The sequence below is a fragment of the Vitis riparia genome, chromosome 1 (genome assembly GCF_004353265.1).
Source record: "Vitis riparia cultivar Riparia Gloire de Montpellier isolate 1030 chromosome 1, EGFV_Vit.rip_1.0, whole genome shotgun sequence".
In the NCBI taxonomy this organism is placed as follows: Eukaryota; Viridiplantae; Streptophyta; class Magnoliopsida; order Vitales; family Vitaceae; genus Vitis; species Vitis riparia.
Genome location: NC_048431.1, coordinates 10,482,533 through 10,508,241, shown reverse-complemented (window position 1 = coordinate 10,508,241; position 25,709 = coordinate 10,482,533). Strand labels below are relative to the sequence as shown.

Sequence of the window (25,709 nt, the reverse complement as noted above, 5' to 3'; positions counted from 1 at the left end):
GTCCTCAACCACTAGTTAGGTGATCAACTCGTGAAAAATGCTCTCCATCTTACCTTAGTGACTATCATTGTGAAATGGCCACTTGTGCTCCACCATGTTTAAAGTCTTTTTTTTTTTTTTTTTTGTGTGTCAAATGAGCACTTATTGTCTATTAAATAAATATTTGTTACATGATAAATGCTTTGCTTCATATCAATTTTTTTTAGTATCCATTTCTTCTATAGCAAAACTCAAAAGTTTTAACACAAATTGTTCTTAATGAGAATTAGAAAAAAACAATAGTATAGGAAATCAAAACCTTGAAGGTCAACCAAACATGGATTCTTGCACCTTTGTATATGAATAAAATGACAATAGGATGATAATGGGTCTACAAAATTAAGCATAAACAAAATGACTCAATTGAATGTTATAAGGCTCGTTTAGTGGCATATAACCAACAAGAATGAGTTGATTATCAAAAAATCTTTGTACCAATTGCAAAACTCACAACCATGTGTTGTCTATTTGCTATAGTTGTTATCCGTAATTGACACCTTCACCAACTTGATATCAGTAATGCGTTCTTTAACGGAGATCTGCATGAAGAAGTATATATACAACTTCCAATGGGATTCAAGTAATTAGGAACAAAGAACTTGGTTTGCAAATTGCAGAAACCCCTTTATGGTCTTAAACAAGTATCGCATCAATGGTCTGCCAAACTATCTACTACTTTTAAGAATACAACATATACATCATCCAAGGTAGATTATTTTTTATTCACCAAAACCATGAATGATTCCTTTACATTCATCATCATCTATGTTGACGATATTCTCATTACGGGTAATGACATCACAAGGATCATTGTAGTAAAAGAAAATCTACAAAATCATTTTAAGTTGAGAAATCTTAGAAAGTGGAAATATTTCCTCGATATTGAGGTTGCACACACCAAGAAGGAGATCCATCAAAGTTAAATAAAATATGCACTAAAGCTTCTTAAGGAGTTTAACCACCTTGATTATTGACCTTCAAAAACACCCATGGAACAAAATCTGAAGCTCAACCAAACAAACTAAAATTTTTTGATTGATGCCACTCAATATAGATGTTTAGTGGATTGTTTGTCATGCTAAACAATCAATAGACCAAACATTACTTGTAGTATGCAAATCTTTAGTCAATTTCTTGACAAGCCTAGGTAATCCCATTATGTAGCTACAATGTGAGCTTTGCATTATTTAAAGAATCTTTATTGCATTTTATTGTATATAGAATTATTTCCTGTTCTTTTTATTGTTTGTATTTATAATATCATTATGTCTTTTAAAAAATATACAAGAAAAAGTATTTTCTCAATTTTTGCCCGAACCAAAAAGCTTAAGAACAAAAGATAGTAATTAAAGCAAATGAGTGATTATATTGTAACTTGAAATCATTTTATATGGATGAACTCATTTCTATTTCCAAAATAAATACATGTTAATATTAGAGAAAATTTTGAAAATAAATTGAAACTAATTAAGGAAATGTATCTCTAACAAGGTATTTATAATTTGAAACTTGTAATGAAATCAACTTAGGTAACTTCTTGCTTCAACATAATACAAGAATTAAGATTTAATATTAATTTGTATGTTTTTAATTTTAAAATGTGTATAGAGAGATTAAGAAAAAATAACCAAGAAAGAAAAATTATATGAAAAGAAAATGTAAACTTAGAAAAGTCTACTAAAAGGAAGTAATTTTTTTTTAATGGGACTTTTTAGACCAAAAATACTTAATATATAAAATTACATAAACATCTTTCATTATTACCATCCCAAATAAATAAGTTTTAAAGAAAAATATATAAATTTGGTAGATTAAGATTTGCAATGGAAGAATATATAATATATTTGTATATATAAAATAATCTAATATATTTTATTTATTTTGAAGATGGAATTAAAAAAATATGAGTATAAATTAAAGAGATTTAAGGATATATGAAAAATATTTTAAATATGGTTTTAGCCTTTGAGAAGAGATGAAATTAAAAGAAAACAACAAAAATATTTTCCAAACAATGGAAGATACGAAGTAGTTTCTAAAATTACAAGCCCAACGGCCCAGTTTTGGCCCATTTTCGATAGACCTAAGAAAGGCCCAAACTAAATGAACCCATATTTATGACCCGATCCATTTCCACATACGTAACGCCTTTTGATTTGGTTTGGCTGTAGGGGCGGCTAGTATCACTGTATCACCGGCCATGGACGCCAGCAGTGGAGATGAATTCGCGGTGGGTTGCATCCTCTCCATCAAAACCTCCCTGGGAGACGAATTTGAAGGCCAAATCATCACCTACGATCGACCCTCCAACATCCTCGTCCTTCATATCCTTCTTTATTTCCATTTCATTTTTGTTTAATTGATTCTTTGTGTTAGGGAAACCCTAGAAATGCGAGTGTTTCGAATTCCATGACTTTGCTTTGATTAGCACAAGAGGGTTCGGACTCTGGACCACGCCGGAATATAAGGCTGCTAAAGGCTAACTATATAAAGGAGTTCTCTTACTTGGGTCAAGCTGAAGACCCTCTTGATCCCAAGAAGTGCTGTATTGATCTTAATGCACTCCAAGCTAGGGAAGAAGTAGCCATAAGGTGATAAAAAAAAAATGCTCTTAATCCTATTTTATTTTTGTTTCTGTTTCTCTTTTTCTGATTTTGTTATGATCTGATGGGTGAATTATAGACAAGCGGAGGCAGATGCTGAGAGGATAGGAGTGGGCGTTACTGTTGAGGCCCAGAACATTTTTGATGCACTTTCTAAGACGTAAGTGCTCTGTCAACCCTTTTGATTGTTTGGTATAATATTTTGCTGATGTATGTTTTGTTTCAATTCAGAATTTTCTTCACCAAACTCGGTGAAGATGAATTTTTTTTTATTGCATTGAGTGATATTTTTATGTTGCATCTACCCTACTAATATTCATGAGGGGAACTTGTCTTTTACCTGTTATGGAACATTATATAGAAGCGATTGCAATTTCTAAATGTTTTTGGAAGTACCCCCTTTTTATTGTTGGGTGCATATTGAGTTCATTACACACACATATATCCGTCCTTACATTCATTTACAACTGTTTATACATATGTGGAACAAAGAAATCCCAGACAAGCCACTTTCCGTTAATAAAACCTTGTCAACCAAATTAGTATACTTATTATGGAAAGATAGAAGAGACTGAATCCAATAGTTTAGAACCTTTCAGCAACCAACTCACTAGCACCCACTCTCTTCCTCTTCCACTCCACCCACAAACTTATATCTGTCTATGTAAATGTTATTTGGGCCGATACCTAAGTCATCAATACCATGCTACTAGCCTACTAGATAACTGAACTAAAGTGAAGTATGAAATGTCCCCCAGCTGGTCCCTTTCTTTGTGATGTGGTAACATTGTTCATAGTGCTCAAGGTTCAAACAGTTTCCAACCAATGTAGTGTTTAGGGTTTAGGGTCATCACAAATTGTGTTTAGGGTTGGGTTGAATGGGAGATTGTGGAAGGAGCTAAAGGGCATGTGGTGGATTCTGACCAGCAGAAGGGGTTTGGCTTTTGCTGCTAGAGTCTTTGGACGACTATTGCAAGTGGAAGGAGAAAAGGTTGTTCAAGGGAGAAGTGGGATGGGTTGCAATGGCTTTGAAATAAAAAGTTGCAGTATAGTGGGTTGTAATGGCGAAAAAGCAGCAGAGATTAAGCCAAATAATTTAATAAATATACAGGAGGTCACTTCCTTGTCTTGGAAGGAGTTTGCTTTGCAGAAGCTATCAAGAGAAATCTAAAAGGGCAGGGGTCGCTATGTAGTTATAGATGGGGAATGGTGAGTATTGATTTGGTGAGCAGGTGGGGACTAAAAGCCAACTCTGCACCAAAGTTGGCTAATGTGTAACAATGGGAAAAACCTTTATTGGAAAACCTATGGATGATGAAAGTGGTAATGTTGAACAATTCCTTGTTTTTGTTTGAGCTGTTATTCCTGTGGTAAAGCAAAGAGTTTTAGAAGGAGATTGTCTTTAAGTGGGGTCCTCCTATGGGACGACCTGACATTTAGAGAAAAGAATCATGGGTGAAATTGCCTAGGCTGCTGGTGCAATTGTGGGGGAGAGAAAATTTCAAGGAAGTGAGTGATATAAGTGGAGGCTTTATAGTGGTGGATGAAGAAATAGAGATTTGATGGAAATTTCTTGTGGGTGAGAATCTTGGTAAAGAAACAATAAAAAAATTAAAAAAACACACACACACACACACACACACACATGCGCGATTGCATGGGATAGGGAGGTGCCATGTAAGTTAGGGTTGGTAGTTGATTTTGCATCCTTTCGTATTCCATTATAGTGGAAAGATTCAATATGGTATTTGCCTTTAAAGATAGCAGCAGCATTGAGAGCTGCATCAAGCGTTCTTCAAAACGAAAAAGGGAGTTATGAGATTGAAGAAGTGTGGGCACATTCATGGGCCCTAATGCATGTGGGAAAGAGGGTCTTTCCAAAGGAGGACATGCAACTATCAAAGAGAAAGAGTGTCATAGAGAGGTTATGACTTCTATGCCCTTCCTTGGGCCTTTTGATTGTAGATGGGATTCGATATCCCCTTAAAAGTCTATCATTGAAGTTTGTTGATGGGAAAAAGAAAAAAGGGGGTTGCATGTGCCACTCAAATGCCATACATGGACCGGTTAGGATGGCTTGTTGGACTTATAAGGGGAAACCACTAGCGCATATGGCGATTGGGCCATAAGTAGGGGAGAGTCTATTGGGTTGGAGCATCCGAAGTATGTTAGGCCTAGTGGTATGCTTGTATTAGAGAGTTGTGTGGACCTAGGGGATATGGAGAGGTGGATTTGAAAGTGGGTTTCAAGAGTAAGGATATCTTTTAGACTTGGGCTAGTGGAATTAAGCAAAGCCTTTTAAAGAGGGTCTAATACATCTTGTGCCCCTAAGTATTTGGGAATGGAAGTGGGCTTTCAAAGTTCTCTTTCTCTCTCTCTCTCTCTCTCTTTTATTTTTTATTTATTTTTATTTTTATTTTTATTGAAATGTGTGAAAAAGAAAATGGCAAGAGTTTGTAAAGGAATGTCATAGTTTTTTCTTTGGACCTAGACCCTTTCTCCTTTACATTGGGAATGGGTCTTCAAAGTATCTTAGGTTGGTGGGCCTTTTATGTGAAGAAATTTAAGTTAAGATCACGCGACTTGTCTCTCAGGTCTATCACATGTAGCTTAACGACTGATATTCCCTTATCTTTCAAGGAGTTTGAGATGCAGAGGGTTGATTCAAATGAAAATCCAAATGTTAGAATGGAGTCAACAATGGTGGATCAATCCAACATGGCTTCAATTAGAAATGGTCCATTGCAAATAATTCTTACGAATAAACGATGTATTGAATTTTCAAAAATCACTCTAAACCCTATTCCCTAGAATAAAGGTTAATGATAGAGTGTTTAGGGAAGCTTGCTTTGGGGATCTTATTGTCTCTCACCCTCGGTGGAAGATTCTAGCATGCCCCTATCATTGTTGAAGGGGAACACAAAATATGGTTTAAATCCATCCCTTAAACCAGACAAGAAATTACTCTAGTTTTTCAAAAATGCAAGGGTAGCTAAGGAAGACCATGAAAATAATATTCTAAGAATTCTAATGGAGATTGAAGTGAAAAAGGGGTCTCAGTAGTTTAATTTGATTAAGGAAGACAAAAGTAAAAATCAGCTTAAGGAATGACAATGCAACTCATAAAACTATATACTATCAATGATGATGGAAATGCAAGAAAAGAAGTGGAGAATGCAGCTAAAGGAGGTCACTAATGAAAAAGTTTGGTCTCTCTTGAAATGTGAGAGAACTACAATCCGAGTAAGGTGATCAAATCTTTTGTTTGGGCTAAAAAATGAGACTTGATTTGTTACCAGGAAAACAAAGTCAGTTCTATGACTGTTGGGTTACTAAGAAATCTGGGAGTGGATTGGAAATTAGAATGGGCTTCTCTTGATGCTAGGGGTTTAATGAGAAATAAGAAGGATTTTTTTGATGTGGGATTCTAGAGTTCTAGAGTATTTAGATTTAAAGGTTGCATCATATTCTCTATCTTTTCAATTTAAAAAATCAGAAGATGATTTCATTTGAGTGTTCATAGGGATTTATGGACCTTTGAGTTAGAAGGTGAGAAAAGAGACATTGGAGGAGTTAGGCTCCATTAGAGGGTTGTGGGAAGAGCCCTGGTGTTTAGTTAAGGGTTTTAATATGATTCGTCATCAAGTTTAAAAGAGAAGCTATAGAGATTTATCATCAGCTATAAGGGGTTTGTCTAAGTGCATAAGGAGTTTTTGGTGACCTACTTCTAGTAGGTGGTGGCTTGGAGTGGAGGGTAGGACGGCTTCTCTAAATTCATCTAGATCCCTTTTTGTTCTCAAGTGGTTAGGAGGAGCATTCTTATTTTGTATCTAAGTGACACTACCGAGGCAAATATCATATCATTCTCTTAACTTGCTTGATTATGGGGGTGTCAAAAGCAGAAAGTCTCTTTTTATATTCAAAAACATATGGTTGAAAGTTAAAGGATGTAGGTAGTTTGTCAAGTCTTCATGGCAGCATTATAAATTTAGGTGAAAACCTAGTTTGTGCTTGTTGAGATACCACAAGCCTTGGAAGATGATGTAAGGAAATGGAATGGATAGGTCTTTGACAATATCTCCTTTCAAAAAGAAGCAAGTCTACCCAAGATAAGATATTTCGTTAGTAAAGACAGGAAAGCTCTATTGCTTGACAGGGACAAGATGAACCAAAATTTGGTAAAAAAAAATTAACTCAATAACCTAGCTATTTTGGAAGACGACTCATGCAAATGAAAATTTAGGTTTCTATGGCCAAATGAAGGGGATTAAAGCACTAATTTTTTCCATTATATGTCTAACGCATGCTGAAGAGGGAATTATATTTGGCATTCAGATCATGCAAAATTGAAGGGTGGGATCTTGTAGTTTTCCAATCTATGTTTGAGAATCATTATTATAGGAGATGTGATGTGGAGGAGGATTTCTTCAAGTGCATTGGCATTATGGATAGTGAAAGTTTGACATCTTTTTAGGGAGGAAGAGTTAGTGGAGACTTCAACAAAGGTGAGGTTGATAAAGAGCATAATATCAAGATTTTCAATAAGAAGGAATTTCCTAAGCAAAAAATTAGGATACGCTCTCCAACTCCCAATCATGGAAGGGTCTTTTGAATTACACCAACTACTAACCTCCACTACCTCTCCCTTCCCACAGGTCTACAACTATAGCATTCTTATGAGAGGCTAGACTAAACAGCAGAGAAAATGCTACTTTCAAATAGCTCTCCCTTAGCCAACTGTCCTATCCTCTTTGCCCCAACCCCCTCAATAATTTCCTTGAATAATTTTCCTCCATCATCTTTCCTGATCAAGGGAAAAACCTCCACAACCATTTGCCAAGTAAGGCCTAATTAAGAACCTCTAGTCTTCTAATACCCACACCTCCAAACTTTTTATCTTCAAACCTTAGACCAACTCACTAAGTTCACCTTATTGCATTCCCAAATATTTCCCCCAAAAAAATCTCTTTGCATCTTTTCTAGCTTGATTCTCACCTTATTAGGAATAGAAAAGAGGGACATAAACTAAGATTGGAAAGTTGGAGAGAGTACTCTTCAGAAGAATTAATCTACCTCTCTTTGACAAATATTGCTTCTTCCAAGAGTCCAATCTCCTATTGAATCTTTCCTCGACAGCATCCCACAAAATGCAAGACTTATGAGTCAATCCCAGTCCCAAGGGCAGACCAAGTAGTGGGAAGCCTTCCAACCTTACAACCGAGAAAAGAAGCCAATTATCCACTTCCTCCATCTCCCCCACTGGAATGAGCTAACCTTTTTACAGATTAATTTTCAAACCTGACACAATCTCAAAAGCCAATTACAATCCACCCTTCCTTTTGTTTATAGGATGCCTCTTGTATACCCTTCTATGTACATAGGGTGCACCCCATTGTTTCAGTGTTGTCTAATACATCTTGTATGCCTATTAAAATAAATAAATGAATAAATAAGAAGAAGTAGATACTCTAGTTACAAAGTTCAACTTCAAAATTTATAATGGTGAGATGGAGTTTCTATGCATAGAGAGGTGTTGAATGAACTAGGCACAGTTGATTTAGAGTCCAAAAATGTCAGATATGAATTTATTGCAGCTGAAAATATTTATGAGTCTACTAAGAAGATATAAATGGAGTTAGGGTGGCCAGTTTCAGTTCATCAAGATGCGTAAGCGAGATGCTTTGTGTTTAGGGTTGGGAAGGCTATCAATATAGTGCCCAGGCTTAAAGCTCATGTTGGGGAAGTATATTTTGTAGGATCATATTCCTGAATCTAATCATTGAATGAGTATCAACACTGTCTGTAGAGGAGATTTGAAGTTAACCCATATGCAATTTCGATGCATGAATGCTAGGAATTTTATTTGGAGAGACTGGAGCTGCAAAGAGGTTAATGTCTAGAAAGAAGCTAATTTTTATGCAGATTGGTGAGCCTTCTATTGCTTAAGGAACAGGATGCAAGTCAGAGGCCCCTCTAAAAAAACTAGTGGTGTATAATTTGGTTTTGCATGAGGCATCTTGTATGTAGTGAAGTTCACCAAATCTTTCAGTGACTGTATACCAAAAGGCTTTGTGAATCATGATAGGGAAAAAGAGAATTCTTTTCCTGCCTCTATTCCAAGTTAAATTTTTATAAATTGCTAAAATGTATATTATGTAAAAACAGCCTAGAATTGGGAGTTGCAAAGGTGCAAGGTCTTGTCAGCACAATTTAGACTGAAGTCCAACACCTACTGAATGCACGTGTCCTCAGAAAAAGTGGATCTTACATGATGCAGTTGTTTTTGGCTTCCTCATGCAGCTCTGGAGATGATAAGGAATCTGAAACATCATACCTTTTAGCTCATAAATGCCAAGTTTGTTAACCTTTAAATCATCCTTGAATTTGAAATTTTCTCTTGAATCCTATGTTTGGCTCTTGAAAATTTTAAGGGAAAATGCAAGGAAAAGAAAATAGAGAGGAAAAATAGAAGAAAAATAAAAAATAAATTTAAAATTAATAGGTTATTTTTATATACTTATTCAAACTCATTTCACTTAATTTGCTTCTTCTATATAAAGATTAAAGAATTTGAAAATGCATAATTTCTATTAATTTTATTATATTTGATTTTCTTTCATATTTTTCATGGTACACCAAACATATTCCTTAACATTTTTTAACTTCATTGAGTGCTTTCCTAGAACCAAACATAGCATAAGGGTATATTTGAAACTTGGAAAATGCAAAGGAATGAAAAACCTGGCAAGCAAAATCACATTCCCATGTTTGGATGATGTTTAAAATCATGTGGGAAAAAATATATGAAGGAAAATACTAAGGAAAAGATTAAAATATTTTCCTTATTATTTTCCTAAAAAAAAAAAGGTGAGGAAAGTTGAGAAAAAAGTGGGGAAGAAAATCATGGGGCTCTTCATAACACAGAACAACTCTCTCTTTTCACCACAAGTCTATCTTCACCTGTGTTATTCCCTTTTTATTATTTTTTTTATTTTTTTGTCTAACTTCTCTTGTGTTCTACATGTGGTATCATTGAATAGCAGAAATTTTAGGGTCCACATCCTATGATGGACATGTAGCTGCCATTGATGTGCTTGCCGTGTTGTTCTAACCTGAGTTTCTTTGTTTTTGCTTTTGTGTCCACTTTTCCTATATTTGTCTCCCATATTGGTTATTATGGAGATATTGGTGTTTTAGGTCCTTCTCATATTCATTTTATTTTCCTTTTGTTTTTTGCTTCAATAACCAAACAAGTAAAAATGCATTCTTTGGGATTTTAATTTTTTTCCTTGCTCTTTTCTTTCCTTCTCCTCCTTCTCATGTCTATTTTTCTCCTTCAAACTTTCCAAGATTCAAATTCTTTAATTATGGAATTACAATTTTTTAAGTTTCAAGTTAATCCCCTTCCCATCTACTGTCCAAGTTGTTTATGGGCATGTCTATTCAACAAAACATTGTTTAGTCTCATTACTTCAGGTCTTTTTTTCAGGTCAGATTTTTGTATATGGTTTTACAGTTCTGTGAAATGAATAGTTTGTTTCTGATTGAAAAAAAATAAAAATCTCTTCGATAAAAAGGTGATCTCTTCCCTTGTATGCTTCCTCAAAGTTATTTCCCTTCCCATATGAAGTTGACTTATCACTTATGGACAGCATTGACTTTAATGAGTCCTTTGGTTCCCTCGTGAATTGGAATGTTCGATAAGTGGCTTGTAGCTTTTATAACCTGTATTTGTAATTTTATTTTCCAATACTGTTGAATGCTGCTTAGCAAAATAGTTGTTTGTGCCTTCTACTCCTATTTGTACTTGTGCTTATATGCATGATATGATATTTTGTGTGCATGAACCATGAAATTATTAGTAATATGAGAATTAAAGTGCTCTGGGTTAGATTTCAATGTCTCCAACATGCAACATGGTTTGTTCTATTTTTGTTTTTTAATTTTAGTTTGTTGGCCATGGTTCTCACATCATTGAGAACTTTGTTGAAATTTCTAGGAAGATGTTACTATTGACCTGTTATTAATTTTAACTGATTCAATTGATATAAAATCAGGCTTCCTGTGCGCTGGGACAAGACTGCCATAGTTGTGATGAATGAAGTGCGTGTCAGTAGTCCGTATCTCCCTGAATCTGTTAGTGGAGGAACTCCTGCTGCCAATGAGCGGGTGAAGAAAGTGGTAAGAAGCTTGAAGAAAACCAAATTTGATTATGCTTAAAGTTTAACAAGGAGAATCATTTTGTTTGTTCTTTTCCTTTTTTTTTCCTTTTTTTTTTTTTGTTTTCTGTCCTTCCCTGCACCGTTTAGCTTGAGTTTGAAAGGAAGAGGTTGCAAGCTCGTGTTGCTGGGCAGTGATGGTTTCACTTTTCTGTTGTCTTTTTGCTGGGAAAAGGATCGTAAGGTAATACTTATGATGAGGGTTCGTTGCTTGTACCCTACCTTACTGAGAAGAACATAGTATCCATTGGCCAAGACAATCTAAAAGCTTAATTAATGAAACAGCTTAGTTTTCAAGAAATAACCAAGTTGTAGCAATTCTTTCACTGCGCTGCTCCTTGCTGATTATTTTAATCGTCGTCCTGTTAATTGAGTAGATTGGAAGCAGTTTTTCTGGGTTTATTGAGATCACATGTTAAGACTGTTGCAAAGTGCTTACATGTTTCCTATGGAAAATGCAGTCTAACATGCAAAATTACTTGGATCTCAGGGCCGATTGATTTCTTTCTGTCTTTGTCATCGATCCACTTTAGGGTTTCCCATCTTGAGGATAAATTGAAAATAAGTATTATTGCAGTTGGTTAGCTAAATGCTAAAATATAAGATGAATGAAATATCGAGTGCTGATATATTGCTGTTATGATCAAAATCTCAATAATGGCATGTGATCTATGTTAAGGGTTATCAACTTCTATAATTCTAATTATGGATTGAGTCATATGAATTTAGGCTCCATGGTAGCGAGTCTTAAGGACCTGATGAATCTGTTGACAAAAGTGCTTGGCAATTCAGAACAAACAGATGGGATGAGTTAGGGGTTAGAGATCATAGGTGGATTTAAACTTCCTTAAAATATTTGTTGTTTCTATACTATATAATAAAGGTGGGGATGTAATTTTGTTGTGATTGTTTTTGAACCTTATTTTCTCCTAATACTTATCGAATTCTCATTTCCTTTCTTTAAAGATTTCTGGCATATGGTGGCACAATCGTAAATAATAGAAAATTTAATGTTAAAACTGGATATGAATAATGAGTGCCAGGTTTGACAAGTTGACGTTGTAGAGATATTGACCTGAATAAAAAAAAAAAAAAAAAAAATCCACCCACAATGGATAAGAATAATCTCATCCATTGTGATTTAGATAATATATATATATATTTAGGACTATAATTTTTTATTTATTTTAATTTGATAAGAGTTAAAAATTTCATCTGAAATTATTATTTTAATTTCTTAAAAGTTTAAGAAATATTATTTTTAAGAAATTCTAGTTAAATAGAATTAATAATTTTTTTATTTATTACAATTTTAGGAAAAGACCTGTCAAATAAATCCTAGATTAGGTCATACTCACTACTTCAATAAATAATAATATATGCTTGTTTATTAAATAGTAAAAAAATAATTAATTACTTTTAATTTGATATATAATTTTTTTATTAAAAATAAATATATGTATAGAATTTCCATGATGTTACTATATTTTTTAAAAAGAATAAAAAATTTATTTCATTTTTTATTTAATTATTTTTTATAAGTTTGTTAATTAATTAAAAAAATGACAGAATATTTAGTTTTCAATCAACACTAAACGGGTCTGGTTGGTTAGAAGAATCTAACAGGGGGTGGGCTCCTGGCCCAGCCGTCGACCCAATTGCTACAACAGATTGGGCTGGTGGCTTAACACCTCTAAGGGCACGGCGGGTGGGAAGCCCATGGACCAATGGTGTGTCATGTGTGATATGGGTTATTTAGGTTGGGTTTAGGGTAGTAGAATCTAATGGACCGGTGGATGGCTGGTTCGAGAGCCCAGCTCAATTGATGTAATGGGTTGGGATGGGCTAGCCTATGTAAGGAAACAGTTGGTGGCATGGCTCATGGTCATTTGTGTGGGATTAAATGTACGACGAGGGGTTACTTGATTTTGTAATAACAGTTGATTGGCAGGAGAATATAAGGCTCTTTGAGAATGTATTACTTTTGGTATATATTTATAACTTATTTGTCCTTGCCAAACTTTGATTTTGATTAAATTATTTTAATTATTTTCTTTTTCAAAATTTATTTAACATGTTATTAAAAATATAAAAAATATCGTAATAATCTTATTAGTAAGTCTTTCTTTATATATTTTGTACTCAAATTAAATAGAGAGAGATAAATTTGTAAATAAAATTATTAATATTTTTAAACATAAAATACATACATATGTAGTTATTTATTTTATATCTTAAATACTTAATTAATCATATTTTAGTATTAAATGAGCTTTCAAATTTGTGATAGTATTACTAAATAATACAAATTATATCATCCATATCTTGTTTTCTTTTGCAAAATAACTTTTTATTGTTTGTATCTTTTTTTGTCCAACTTTTGGTTGAATATTTTTATAAAATCCAACCATTAATATTTTCATGATTTGTTATATTTTATTATGTTGGGGTGCAACAATGTTGATTTTAATCCCAATGGATGAGTCACCCGATGGTGGTCGAATGCCATAAAAGGTTTAACCTACCTTCACTACACACTAATTGGTTTTTAGATGAAATGGTCAAAACATGATCTAAGAATTGGTATTAGAGTCGAGTGTCGTGTTAGGGAGGAATTGTGGGGGTGTGCAACAATGTCACTCTTAAGCTTGGTGAATGGGTCACCCAAGTGATGGTGGTCAAATGCCATAGAAGGTTTAATCTATCACTAGACACTAATCAGATGAGATCAACAAAGCCCAATCCAAGAAAGTGTTTATGGTTTAAGGTATAAATACAAAGATTGAAAAAAAAATTGGATGTTTCAAAAATCCAATAATTATATTTGATTTTGTCCTTTCTAATATTCTCTATAGTATATAGTAAAATGATTTTATCTCATTTGTAGATGTAAGTATGATTGATCAAACCACGTTAAAATCTTATGTAATTTTGTGTGAATTGTTTTATCTTTGTATTATTTAATTAATATTGTTTGAATTAAAGTTTTAGCACGCACAACATACTATAACTAAAAATTAAATTGATGACTTTTTATCTAATAATAAGAAATTTTTTATTTTATGAAATTCAAATTTCATATAAGCAAAATTTTAAATTGGATAAAAATAAAATGTCACATAAGTATTTGTATTATCAATAATTTATTAAACTATTAAATATTATTTGAAACTTTTTTACGAAACCCAAAAATCCTAGGCTATGTTTAGGAAGTGTTTTTGAAAATGGTTTCAAAAAATGGTTTTTGAGAATAGTTTTTGAAAATTGTTCTCTAATGTTTTGTAAAACAAAAGTTTGTTTGAAAATTTGAAATGTTTTAAACTTATTTTTCATATTTTTAAGTATGTTTTAAAAATAACTTTCATATGTAGTTGATCACATGTATTCTCACTTGATGGTGAAACTTATTTTTATTTTGTGAAAAACTGACTTTGAAAAATTGGAGTTAGTACGTATTTTTATTTATTTTGAAATTAAAAATAAAATAAGAAATAAAATTTTAAAGTGACTCGTTTTTAAGGAAAAACATATTTATGAAAAACCGAGTTTAAATCCAGAGTTATGTTACTTATTAGAAAGGTACCATAAAATATCACTCCTCTAAGCCCTAAAGAGGTTTTTACTAAATAAGTGGAGAAAATTATGGTAATTAACTAATAGATTATGAATACTAAGAAACAATACACTACAAGGCATAATGATGAAAAACAAAAAGCTGATGATATATGAGCTATATATACTAGAAGATCATAAGATCAAAACTAAACAAATAAAGACATTCAATAATACTACAACATGCTAAGGATCAAACAAATCAAAGGGTGCAAGGAGTGTACTTTGATAATATCCAAAATAGGACAACAAATTTACATAGAAAGAAATGATTAGTTTACATAAAATTTTTAAGTATTAAAAAAATTAAAAATATTTTCTAACGGAGTGTATTGGGTTTAGAAATTGGCATATAATGGGTTGCCACTATTGATTGATAATGAGCAGATTTATGGTGCGTTTTGTTGCTGGATATTGGCACCATAGTGGGCTACTGCTATCACATGAATTAGAGTTTTTTTTTTTTTTTTTTTTAAGTTGATTTTGAGGCAGAAATCTGGTGCCTCAAGGATTGAACATGGAGGAATCTAAATGCTGAACTTTAATTCAGAAAGTTGCTAATTTTGGTGATGCATTCTTCTGAATTTTGGACATTATTTTGACAAATTTTGATGCCAAAAGTTGGCGACAAGATATGACAAGTTAAGACCATGACACTCATGCACAATTCGAAAATTTATTGTGCAAAAATATTCCTTAGCCGTGGAACCCTTTTTATTTATTTCCATATGTGCTTTTTATTTCCTTATATATATTTGATTATATATGGATGTGAATGTAGGTAAATATGGATGATTGCAAATGATACGAAACTTTTAGTAATTTAATGGATATAATTTTTTTTTTAAATTAAATTTTAAAATATTTTATTTATTAAATTTTGGGATAGTATAGATTAAGAGATAAAACTTATGAAAATAAATTAGAGAGCAAACAGACCACCAAGGACAAAATTTAAGCGAAGGCATAAAGCAGAGTAGGGCATCAAGTAAGATTCAAAGTATCTGTTAAGAGGACAAAATTTAGGGTTTATAATAATGCTTTATTTTTAATCATTCTCTATATTTATATTTTAAAAAAAATAAATTTAAGAAAATAGTTAAAAATGTTTTATGAAAAAAAATCTTATTTTTTGTTTTTAATAACATAAATTGTTTTATGTTTTCTGATTGTTAAGCGCATTTTCCTGTTTTCCCTTTCCTACTTTTTTTAACGGTTTTCAAAAACACAAGTACCAAACAAGGCTTTAGTATTCATTTGGATACATAAATTCTATTTGAAAAACACGAAATATGTAGAATTATTTTACATTTATAAAAATTATTTATTTATTTTTTAAATTTAATGTATTAAAAATTATTTGATACATAAATTCTTTTAAATAATTTTTAAAGCCATTATATTTTCAATATTAGTCTTTAACTATTATTATATTTTCTATGAAAGTTAATATAAGTCTTTAGCTATTATTATATTTTATATAAAAGTTATTACTATTTTTTTTTTCAAAAATAAAAAATAGAAAGTTTATACAAATGGACACTTAAACCATTTTTTGGTAACTGTTTTTTAAAATAATTTTCTATTTTTTGAAAAAAAAAGAAAGGAAAACACAAAAAACAGTTTTTTTTGTTCATAAGAATAAAAAATGAAGTATTTTTTTTGTAAAAACATATTTTAATTGTTTTCACTTATTTTCTATAGACTATTTTGAAAAACAACTATATACATATTGAGAATGTTTAAAAATAAAACATCACATACATATTTAAAAATATAGAAAACAGATTAGGAATATTTTAGATTTTCAAATAAATTTTTGTTCCATAAAACATCATAAAACAATTTTAAAAAACTATTCAAAATTTACTTTATAGAATTATTTTTGAGTTTTTTTTATGTTTTATAAAACAAAAGTCTATTTGAAAATTGAAATATTTTTTTATTTGTGTTTATACTTTTAAGTATGTTTTAAAAATAATTTATATATACAATGATTTATTTTTAATTATTTTTTGTATTTATATTATTATTTTAAAAATAATTAATAAAAAAATCAAAACAACGACAAACAAATAAAATATGTTCTAAAACTATTTTAAAACAGTAATTTTCTTTTTATCGGTCCTCTCAAAAACTCTATTCACTCTAATTTTCAACACCCATCATATCATGCAACTTTACTTTCTTTTATTCAAGAATTCTTATCCATTTTGACCTATCTCTTGCATCAAAATTACTTAATTTTTTCCATTTTATGTGTTTTATTTTTTATGGGTTCAATCAATATATTTTTAAAATTATTCTCTTTTTATTTTTTGTTTTGATTTGGTTTTTTGGCTAGTGTCTTTTAAATATAGATTGCTTAAAAAATTTATGATGTAGATATGATTTCAGAATAACTAAAAAAGTAAATTTATATACAAAAGAAAATATAAAATACAAATGTTAGATTATTAAAATAAAAAAAATAAAGAAATTAAGTTTGTTTTTTTATTGGAGCAAAGAAAAGCAGTTGTATTAAAAGAAAGAAAAGTAGTAGGAGAGAAAAATTTATTTTAAAAAAATTATAAAAACTATTAAAATAGAGTATTTTAGTCGCTATTTTTTTTTAAATGTTAATTTTATTCTTTGTATTAATAAAAAGTTGATTTCATTTTTTCAAATATTGTTTAAACCTTACGACAATTTTCAAAAAAAAAAAAAAAAGAGAGAAAAAAAATCCCAAAGTGATTTGATGTGTAATCAAATGGCTATAAACCAAAAAATTTATGGTGGTGGCATTCACAATTAGCATAAACATTAAATGGGGGAAAAAGAGAGGCCAAGTGGTGGAGGGGAAGTTTTTTGAAGCCGATGGGCATTCTGAAGATTGGTCACGAGATGCATAGAGGCCTCCAAACTCTCTACTGCGATAGGGCCTACATTGATTGGAAAGTTTGGTATTTTGCCCCTCAACGTGACTCTTGGAGGGTGTGAAGAATATGGCCAAAAACTAAATCAGTCCATATTAGGGTAAGACCTGCATCCAGCCTACGCCTGCCTCCTTTATTGCCTTCACTTCCCATGCTACATTTCAGCTTCGTTTTAGTATTGACGACGGCCTAAGTCATAACTTATATTACTTCAAAAATTAAAAAAAAATAAAAAATTGAGCAAAATCAATTGTCAAATGAACTTCATGCAGTTTTTACGGATCGGCCATGGGTGGGATTACTTACCTGAAGAGTTTACAGGATTTGACTCCTGAGACGAGTCTGCCGGTGCTCCACTGGCTCTACTCTGCCAAGTGCCTTGGCTGCAGTGGTTTACCATTTTTCTTAGGGAGCAAGGGAATAGGACGTCGCAGTTGGCCCTGCTCTGGTGGCATCTCTGTCTCTTTGTTCTTTACAATAGTACCCATTTGCTATTTTCCTTTAACGTTTTATGACACTACAACCCAACTAAAGTACTTCATATTTCTTTAATCTAAAGTGCCCTCTCCAATGCTTTATCATATCTCTAATTCCGAACAAATTCGGTTTTACTCGGTTATCCTCGGAAGCACTTTTTACCTAAAAAGTATTTTTTTTAAATAAATATTTGATAAAATTTTAAAAATATTTTTAAAAATCTATAAAAACAATTTTATTTTATAGATGATTCTTTTAAAAATATTTTTACTAAAAACCATTAAAATAAAAGTTTTGTTAAACCCACTCTAATCCTCATTTCAAGCATGCAACCCTCCAAAAGCTATTCTCTGATAAGAAAAAAGTGCACCAACTACGTAAATTTACATCTTTCAAAAGGGTATACATTGGTTTGCTACAGTGAAAAGCCCACTTACAATAGAGTTTTGGAAGTGGTGGGTGGAGGGCCAAGCCGAAGCAGCATGGCTTTGAATATCAATGTGGGTCCATGTCCATCGATTACAAGAAATAAAATATTGCTTTTGAAGAGATTAGTGGTGCAGATCAAAGTAAGAGAAGTGACTTTTTCTTCCCTGTCCTTTCATTCATTATGGAACTATAACTCGAGAAGTGTTTGCTTAGATAAGTACGATATGTTTAGAGCATAATGATGTTGTGAAGAGGTGGGGAGTGGGGACGGAGAATCAAACCTTTCAGTGTTTGCTTGAATGGGAGGTTTAGAACTTACAACTTACAGATTGGAAGTTGGAGGAACTAGGTTCAGTCGTTGAAAGCGAGGGCCGCCGAAACTTCCGCTACGTACGACAAAACAAGCATATCCATTTTTTTAAAAAAATTTTCACAATAGACAAAAAATTATTGAAAGTAATATTTTTAATTAATTGGACTTCAATGTTTCACACTAATTACAACAATCGATGAATAAATTTAAGGTCTCGTCAGTGATAAATTATATGTTATTTATTGAGATCATATTTTCTAGTACCATACTTTTTCATATTTGCTCGCTTTGACCGGTTGGACTATTGAGTATATCCTCGATTTTTTTAACTATAAAATAAAGAATTTTATTTTTCTAGTAGTGAATATCCTGTTTCCTTAATTAATATCACTCAAAAAGAAGTTTTGATTTAGCAAGGAAAGAGTAAAATTCAAAAGATTACCAATTTCTCAAGTTTAATATTGGGATTCATCAAGTCTGTGGGAGCATGAAGGAATGAATGCAGAAGAATAGAGAGAAGGGAAGACGTGTCTGGTGTCCGTATAGGCAGAGGAGCTCAGTGGCAAGCGTCGTCCAGTGCATCAATCGGACAGATTGAGCTTTGTGTATACGCTTGTCAATGATCCAGAGGAAAAGGACCCTACACTCTTACAAATCTATCCTCATTTTTCTTTTAATTTACACAGTCCAACCCATTCCCTTTCCACTGCATTACAAAATCCAGAAGAAAGTGAAAGCATTCAGATTGACTAGAGACTATAGAGAAGACAAAAGGCATTAAAATTGTAGTTCTGCAGCTGTACGTATTTTTTCCAAGTATGAACACAAAAAACTCAAACATCAATCAATTGCTTTCTACACGAGCTTTACACTTCTCACGTATTTACAAAATAAGAAATAAAAGTAGTTTTAATAAGATGGGATTAATTTTTGATATATATATATATATTTTGAACAATCCAACTTTACTTAATATTTCTCTTTTCCACATTTCTTTTCTTTATCAATGGAAGTAAAATCAGTAAAGGGGGACGGTGGAGATGCTTTAAGTCTTTATCTTTACGTGATTGCAGAAAAGAAGGGAAGACCCCACGAAGAAAATAGTTAAAAAAATCAAGTGAGAGATTCCTTTGGCTTAGGGGGAGTATTTTTGGTTTGGCTCTTGCTTTTGGTTTGGCCACCTTTTTCTTTTCTTTTCTTTTCTTTTCTTTTATTTTTTACTTTTTCTTTCTTACTGGGGGTTTTTGTGCTACACAAGCACCTGGGCTTTGTTCTTTGTTCTCGTGTCAACTTGAAGGCGGCCAGAGGGAAGAGAGACTGTCACTGTAATGCTACAAATCTGATTTTATTTTGTATTGTCGTTTTTCTCGTTTTTGCTTAACCTTGTTCCGTGTGAGTTGGTTTCTATGAAGCTGGTATATGGCTGTTTTGGGGTGTTGAAATATCTGGGGTTTAGTGTTTTTCTTCTTGTTTTTCTTTTTTAGAAAATGATTTTATTGGGGTTTGGGAGATTTGTGATTTGGGTTTTGTTTGGAGATTTGGTTATTCCATTGTGTAAGTGTTGATTAACTGTTGGTGGGTGCTGTAGAGAGAAATAGAAGAGGAAGAAGTGAGAGAGGAATGGCAGGAGGTGGAGGAGGAGGTGGAGGTGGTGGAGGACATGCCCCACCGCCGAAACAAGACGAGTTGCAGCCTCATCCGGCTAAAGATCAACTGCCCAACATTGCTTACTGCATTACCAGTCCTCCTCCTTGGCGTGAGTTTTTTCTTTTTCTGATTCTCTGTTGTGTTATCTTCATTCTTCCGTTACTTTTTCTTTTGTTGGCTCGAAAACACAGAGAAGGAAAACAAAGTAAAACTGCAATAAATGTTTTCCCAAATATTGCAAGATCTAATGTTCATGCTGTTTTTTCCCCCCCTTTTTTTTCTCTTTTATTTATTCGTTTCTCTGTTGCATTCCTTCGGTCCCAGATACAGAATGATTCTTGTAATGCACTGTTAATAATTGCTTTTGCTCTTTTTTTTCCTTATTTCAAATGGTTTTGATGCACTTTGTCGCATATAGGTCTCCTTTGACTCTGTTCCATATAATCATTTTCACTTGGACCTTGATCTCTTTTGTATTTCTTCTTTATTTTTCTGTATCCATCTTTTATTTATGGTCACAAAGATGTAATTCCTTACTTGTTTAGTTTTTTCATACTTTTGTTTGTACCCATTTACTTTGTATTTTTTTTTTCTTCATGTAGGAAATTCATATTCTTCTGTTTTTGCTGCATTTGATGAACTTGATAGAACTTCTTTGGGTCGGAAAACCTTTGAATTTTTTTTTTCTATCTACTTATTTTCTGAACTACATTTGTTTCTCTGTGGATAATCCTCCTTGGATTATGGTAAACTGTGGATGTTTCTTGATGCAGCTGAGGCCATCCTACTTGGCTTCCAACATTACTTGGTGATGCTTGGCACAACAGTTCTGATTCCAAGCTCTCTTGTTCCCCAGATGGGTGGAGGAAATGTAAGGCTTCACTAGGACAGTAACTTCCAAACAAACTGCTACTGATATTTGATTCATTAAGTTTCTGGTCTAATGGGTCATGTGCAAAATCTCAATTCATCATCTTTATGATCAAGTATTTTCACGACACACCATCTTTATAATTAAGTTGTCGGTGTACATACCAGGAGGAGAAAGCAAAGGTTATTCAGACATTACTATTCGTGGCTGGCTTGAACACATTGTGTCAAACTTTGTTTGGGACCCGATTGCCTGCAGTTATTGGTGGCTCTTTCTCCTTCGTGCCAACAACAATTTCAATTGTTTTGGCTGGTCGATACAGTGACATTGTGAATCCTCAGGAGGTCACCTGATTGCAACCTTACCCTGTTTGGACTGCCTTACTAGTTTTTTATGTTAGTTTAGTCCTGAATCACCTACTTTATGATGCATATGCAGAGATTTGAAAAGATAATGCGAGGAATTCAGGGTGCTCTTATTGTTGCTTCAACACTTCAAATAGTCATTGGCTTCAGTGGCCTTTGGCGCAATGTGACAAGGTCAGTTAAAAACTTGCCATGTGATTAGAAGCTCTAAAAGTCTTGGTAGTGTTTTTCCTTTCACTTTACAATGCAAAAGGCGTGGATGAACCATTTATCACTTGTTTTGGATATCAAACTAATTGGCTTCTTTCAAGTTCCTATCTTAATTTGATACAACATCATTTCTTTTATGATGATAAAAACAGTTGAATTCCAATGTCTGGAGTTTGTATCAATGAAGCTTCTGAAAATTATGTTGATTGAAGTTCTATTTTTATGCTTGTCTAGGCTCTTAAGTTCATGGTTTTATGATAAAGGTGAAGCTTCTAAAATATTGTTAATTATTGTTATTAATTTTTTGCCCTTGATTCTCCAGGTTCTTAAGTCCTCTGTCTGCAGTCCCTTTGGTAGCTCTGTCTGGCTTTGGGCTCTATGAGTTGGGCTTTCCTGTGGTATGGTTTTTATCTGGTGCTTTTGGTTTGGAAATAATTATATTAAAATCGGTCTATCTGTCACACTGCACGCTTGATTGTATGTTTTTCTGGTATTGGTGATTGACTCTTGTATTGGGCTTCTAGCTTGCAAGATGCATAGAGATTGGACTGCCACAGCTCATTGTGCTAGTAATTTTTTCACAGGTATGTTAATTTATCACATATTCTTTCTTTTAAAGCTGGATTTCTCTGAATTTCTAATTACTCTTTCTATTCAACATTTGAAACATCTTGATTTTAAATTAATCCTTTGCCCTCAGTATGTAGAAACATTTAAAACAGGTTGCCAATGCTTGATCTCACCTCAGATGAAATGTTGTTAAGCAGTTTCAATATGTTTTAATTTTTCTTTCCAGTATATTCCCCATATAATACGGTCGGAAAAACATGTTTTCGACCGCTTTGCTGTTATATTCTCGGTGGTGCTCGTGTGGATTTATGCTCATCTACTCACTGTTGGTGGAGCCTATAAGAACACGGGAACAAAAACTCAAGCAAGCTGCCGAACTGATCGGGCCGGAATTATAGGTGCTGCTCCATGGTAAGGCCAGTGGTAAATGCCAGATCTTTTTGTAATGTTATGTCCTCTATAGTCATGGGTTAAAGTTGATTGTCTAAGTGTTAATGCTTTAATGTGACAACCATTTTGGTTTCCTTGCTTTTCTATACTTTGTGCCCAGGATAAGGGTTCCATATCCATTTCAATGGGGAGCTCCCACATTTGATGCTGGAGAAGCTTTTGCTATGATGGCTGCTTCATTTGTTGCTCTTGTAGAGGTCAGCATACTTCTACCCTCTGCTTATGAGATATAACCTGGATGCATCATTCACAACCTCTTGTAGAGGCGACAATTGATGCATGCTGAGAGAATAATGCATTATCAGCAACCCATTTTTCTGAGAGCTAATAGTCAGGGAGAAGAGATGCTTATGGAGAATATTGCCCATCATCCTTTTTTTTTCTTTCAGAATTTCACATCTCAGTTTATATTCTTCTGATAAGCAGTCACATCTCAGTTTAATGATTGCATCAGAATATCTTTCTCTAACCCTGGTGTAGGCACAGAATGACCCTTTTTGTGTTCTTTTATTTCATCTTGAACCCTTCAGGAAGCAAACATTTCTAGGCCTTTTCTTTTCCTCATTTTTCTTAGTAACTTCATGTGATGCTTTAATGTTTAATGTGCATTCCTGAATTTCAACTAAAAATTGTGTGCAATAGCTTTTCTGCTGTTAGTTTCTCTTTGTGGTCATTCTCACTGTGCTTTAGCACATTCAGTTAGCACTTGGCAGATTGTAATTACATAAATCCTTTGGAAGTAACTCGTTTCCTACAAAATCTTTTATCTTTGACCAGTCAACTGGTGGCTTCATTGCCGTGTCAAGGTATGCCAGTGCAACTCCGATGCCACCTACAATTCTTAGCCGAGGTGTTGGTTGGCAGGTAACTGGACATATTTAAAATCATCCCAAGCTTGCATATGAGATTTACTGCCCAATGGATTTTATGTAACCAAATTGGTTCAATTTTGCTAGTTATGACTGCTTAATCACTGATGGGAATTTGTTTTTCTTTTCTTGTGTGTTATTGCTTTGCTGATTTCAGGGAGTGGGCATTTTGTTCTCTGGGATATTTGGAACTGGAACTGGATCATCCGTATCTGTGTAAGATTTGTGTACCAAACACATGCATTTAGAAACAATTTTGGTCTATCAATTGCATGGAATTCCTTTTTTGGATTGGTTGAAAACTTTGATTGGCCTTTCTACAGTGAAAATGCTGGTCTGTTAGCTCTTACACGTGTTGGAAGCCGAAGGGTTGTGCAGATATCTGCTGGATTCATGATCTTCTTTTCCATACTTGGTATGTTATTCATGGTATTCTCTCTCTCAAGCTTTCATCCCATAAATATTTGTTAACACACATGGGTATGCAGGAAAGTTCGGAGCTGTTTTTGCTTCAATCCCACCACCGATCATTGCTGCTTTGTATTGCCTTTTCTTTGCCTATGTTGGTATGTTTTATAACATAGCAGACACTCATGTCATGAATCAATTCAAGTCTAAGCCCACAAAAGAAGGAAAAAAAGATCATTTCAAGTTTTGACATCTGTTTTTCTTTACACATGAGCAGGTGCAGCAGGTCTCAGCTTCCTTCAGTTTTGCAATTTAAATAGCTTTAAAACAAAGTTCGTTCTAGGCTTCTCTATTTTCATGGGCTTATCAATCCCACAGTACTTCAATGAATACAGAGTAGTCAATGGTTATGGTCCTGTGCATACTGGAGCAAGATGGGTATGCAAATTCTTGCATCAACTTTTCTTAATCCTGCTTATTTCAATCCTGTCTTGAAGAAAAATAACGAATTTGTACACCTTGGCAGTTCAACGATATGATCAATGTGCCATTCTCGTCAGAAGCATTTGTAGCGGGGTTGTTGGCTCTCTTCCTGGACAGCACACTGCACCGTAAAGACAATACAACTAGGAAGGACAGAGGCATGGTTTGGTGGGAGAAATTCCGGTCATTCAAGACAGATTCAAGAAGCGAGGAGTTCTATTCTCTTCCCTTCAATCTTAACAAGTTTTTCCCATCAGTGTGACTGAGAGTTCCTAGGTGGTCTGATCCTCAATTGATCATTGTGGGTATTGCACTATAGCATGGTTTCTATTTAGTTTTCCTTCCCTTTTCTTTTTTTGATCTCTATTTTCACCTACTGAAGACAAACTTGCAGTTATAAATAAATCTCTTTTTGCAGCACTTCTACTAGTAGTAATTTTTGTTTTTCTTATCCCATGTGTCAGATTATTGAACTGGTTATGGAATGGACTGCAAGCAAATTTACCATCTACCATCTACCATCTCTTATTTGGTTGATTTAGAAAAAGGGATTTTGCTGCAGGCGATTAAGAGGCAAGGGGCACAGGAGATTTAAGCAGTAAGATTCAGTCCTTAGAAACATGCACAGGTTTAGTCTTCTCTCCAAGAAAATTCAGATGTAATGATGCCTGTAGCCATCTATTAGCCATGAAGTTTTTCTTTTTTAGCTTGAAAGGAATAGTGACTCTTGCTTCAATTTATCCCACAAGACAACTAAATCTGAGTTATGATCTGGTCATTTGGTTTAAGAAGATTGCATTCAAGCCAAAACTGCCTTGGTGATGGTGCATAATGCCACAGAACTAGTTTGTTTTGGGTTATAATTTTGTTAGATTGGATGAAATTTTATTAGTAGCAATGGGCCATTTGTCTAACCGGGCCTGGTCCAGAGGCTGGGCCCAATTGGCATATTAGAATTCAATGCACCTCGACAATTGGAAGATTACACAAGGACCAGAAGACAGAGGTCGGTAGGTCAGAGGTTAGAAAACAATTGTTTTATAGAGTTGACCACGCTTATAAACTTTTTGTTTTATATTTCGGGGTTTTTCTTATTAAATGCTTGGATTTCTTATATTTTTTGGGGCATGGTCAAACCAATATTTTAACAGGAGGAGGCAACTTGGATTGGAGGGTGAGGATTTTTTTTTTTTTTTTTTTTTAAATTTAAAAAACAAAGCCAAGGGACA

General features: G+C 33.3%; 2 protein-coding genes across 3 annotated transcripts; both read left to right on the top strand.

Moving 5' to 3' along the window:
• Positions 1 to 2,200: 2,200 nt before the first annotated feature.
• Positions 2,201 to 11,488, top strand: LOC117924231. Its single transcript, XM_034842852.1, has 5 exons — positions 2,201 to 2,363; positions 2,471 to 2,630; positions 2,722 to 2,802; positions 10,700 to 10,823; positions 10,952 to 11,488. Exons 1-5 carry the CDS (start codon positions 2,240 to 2,242, stop codon positions 10,997 to 10,999), a joined length of 537 nt encoding a protein of 178 aa, XP_034698743.1. The 5' UTR covers positions 2,201 to 2,239; the 3' UTR covers positions 11,000 to 11,488.
• Positions 11,489 to 19,806: 8,318 nt separating this feature from the next.
• On the top strand, positions 19,807 to 25,378 carry LOC117924690 (nucleobase-ascorbate transporter 6-like). Of its 2 annotated transcripts, XM_034843405.1 has the most exons (16): positions 19,807 to 19,932; positions 20,196 to 20,363; positions 21,028 to 21,125; positions 21,293 to 21,469; positions 21,564 to 21,664; positions 22,023 to 22,098; positions 22,225 to 22,284; positions 22,497 to 22,681; positions 22,821 to 22,917; positions 23,498 to 23,584; positions 23,747 to 23,805; positions 23,913 to 24,004; positions 24,078 to 24,155; positions 24,275 to 24,435; positions 24,524 to 24,781; positions 24,945 to 25,378. In XM_034843405.1, the coding sequence occupies exons 2-15, from the start codon at positions 20,228 to 20,230 to the stop codon at positions 24,740 to 24,742; spliced, it is 1,626 nt and encodes a 541-aa protein (XP_034699296.1). In that variant the 5' UTR covers positions 19,807 to 19,932; positions 20,196 to 20,227; the 3' UTR covers positions 24,743 to 24,781; positions 24,945 to 25,378. The 2 variants fall into 2 exon arrangements, with proteins under 2 accessions (XP_034699296.1, XP_034699287.1); XM_034843396.1 differs by lacking the exon at positions 19,807 to 19,932 and having other exon boundaries at positions 19,978 to 20,363.
• The last annotated feature ends 331 nt before the right edge of the window (positions 25,379 to 25,709 follow it).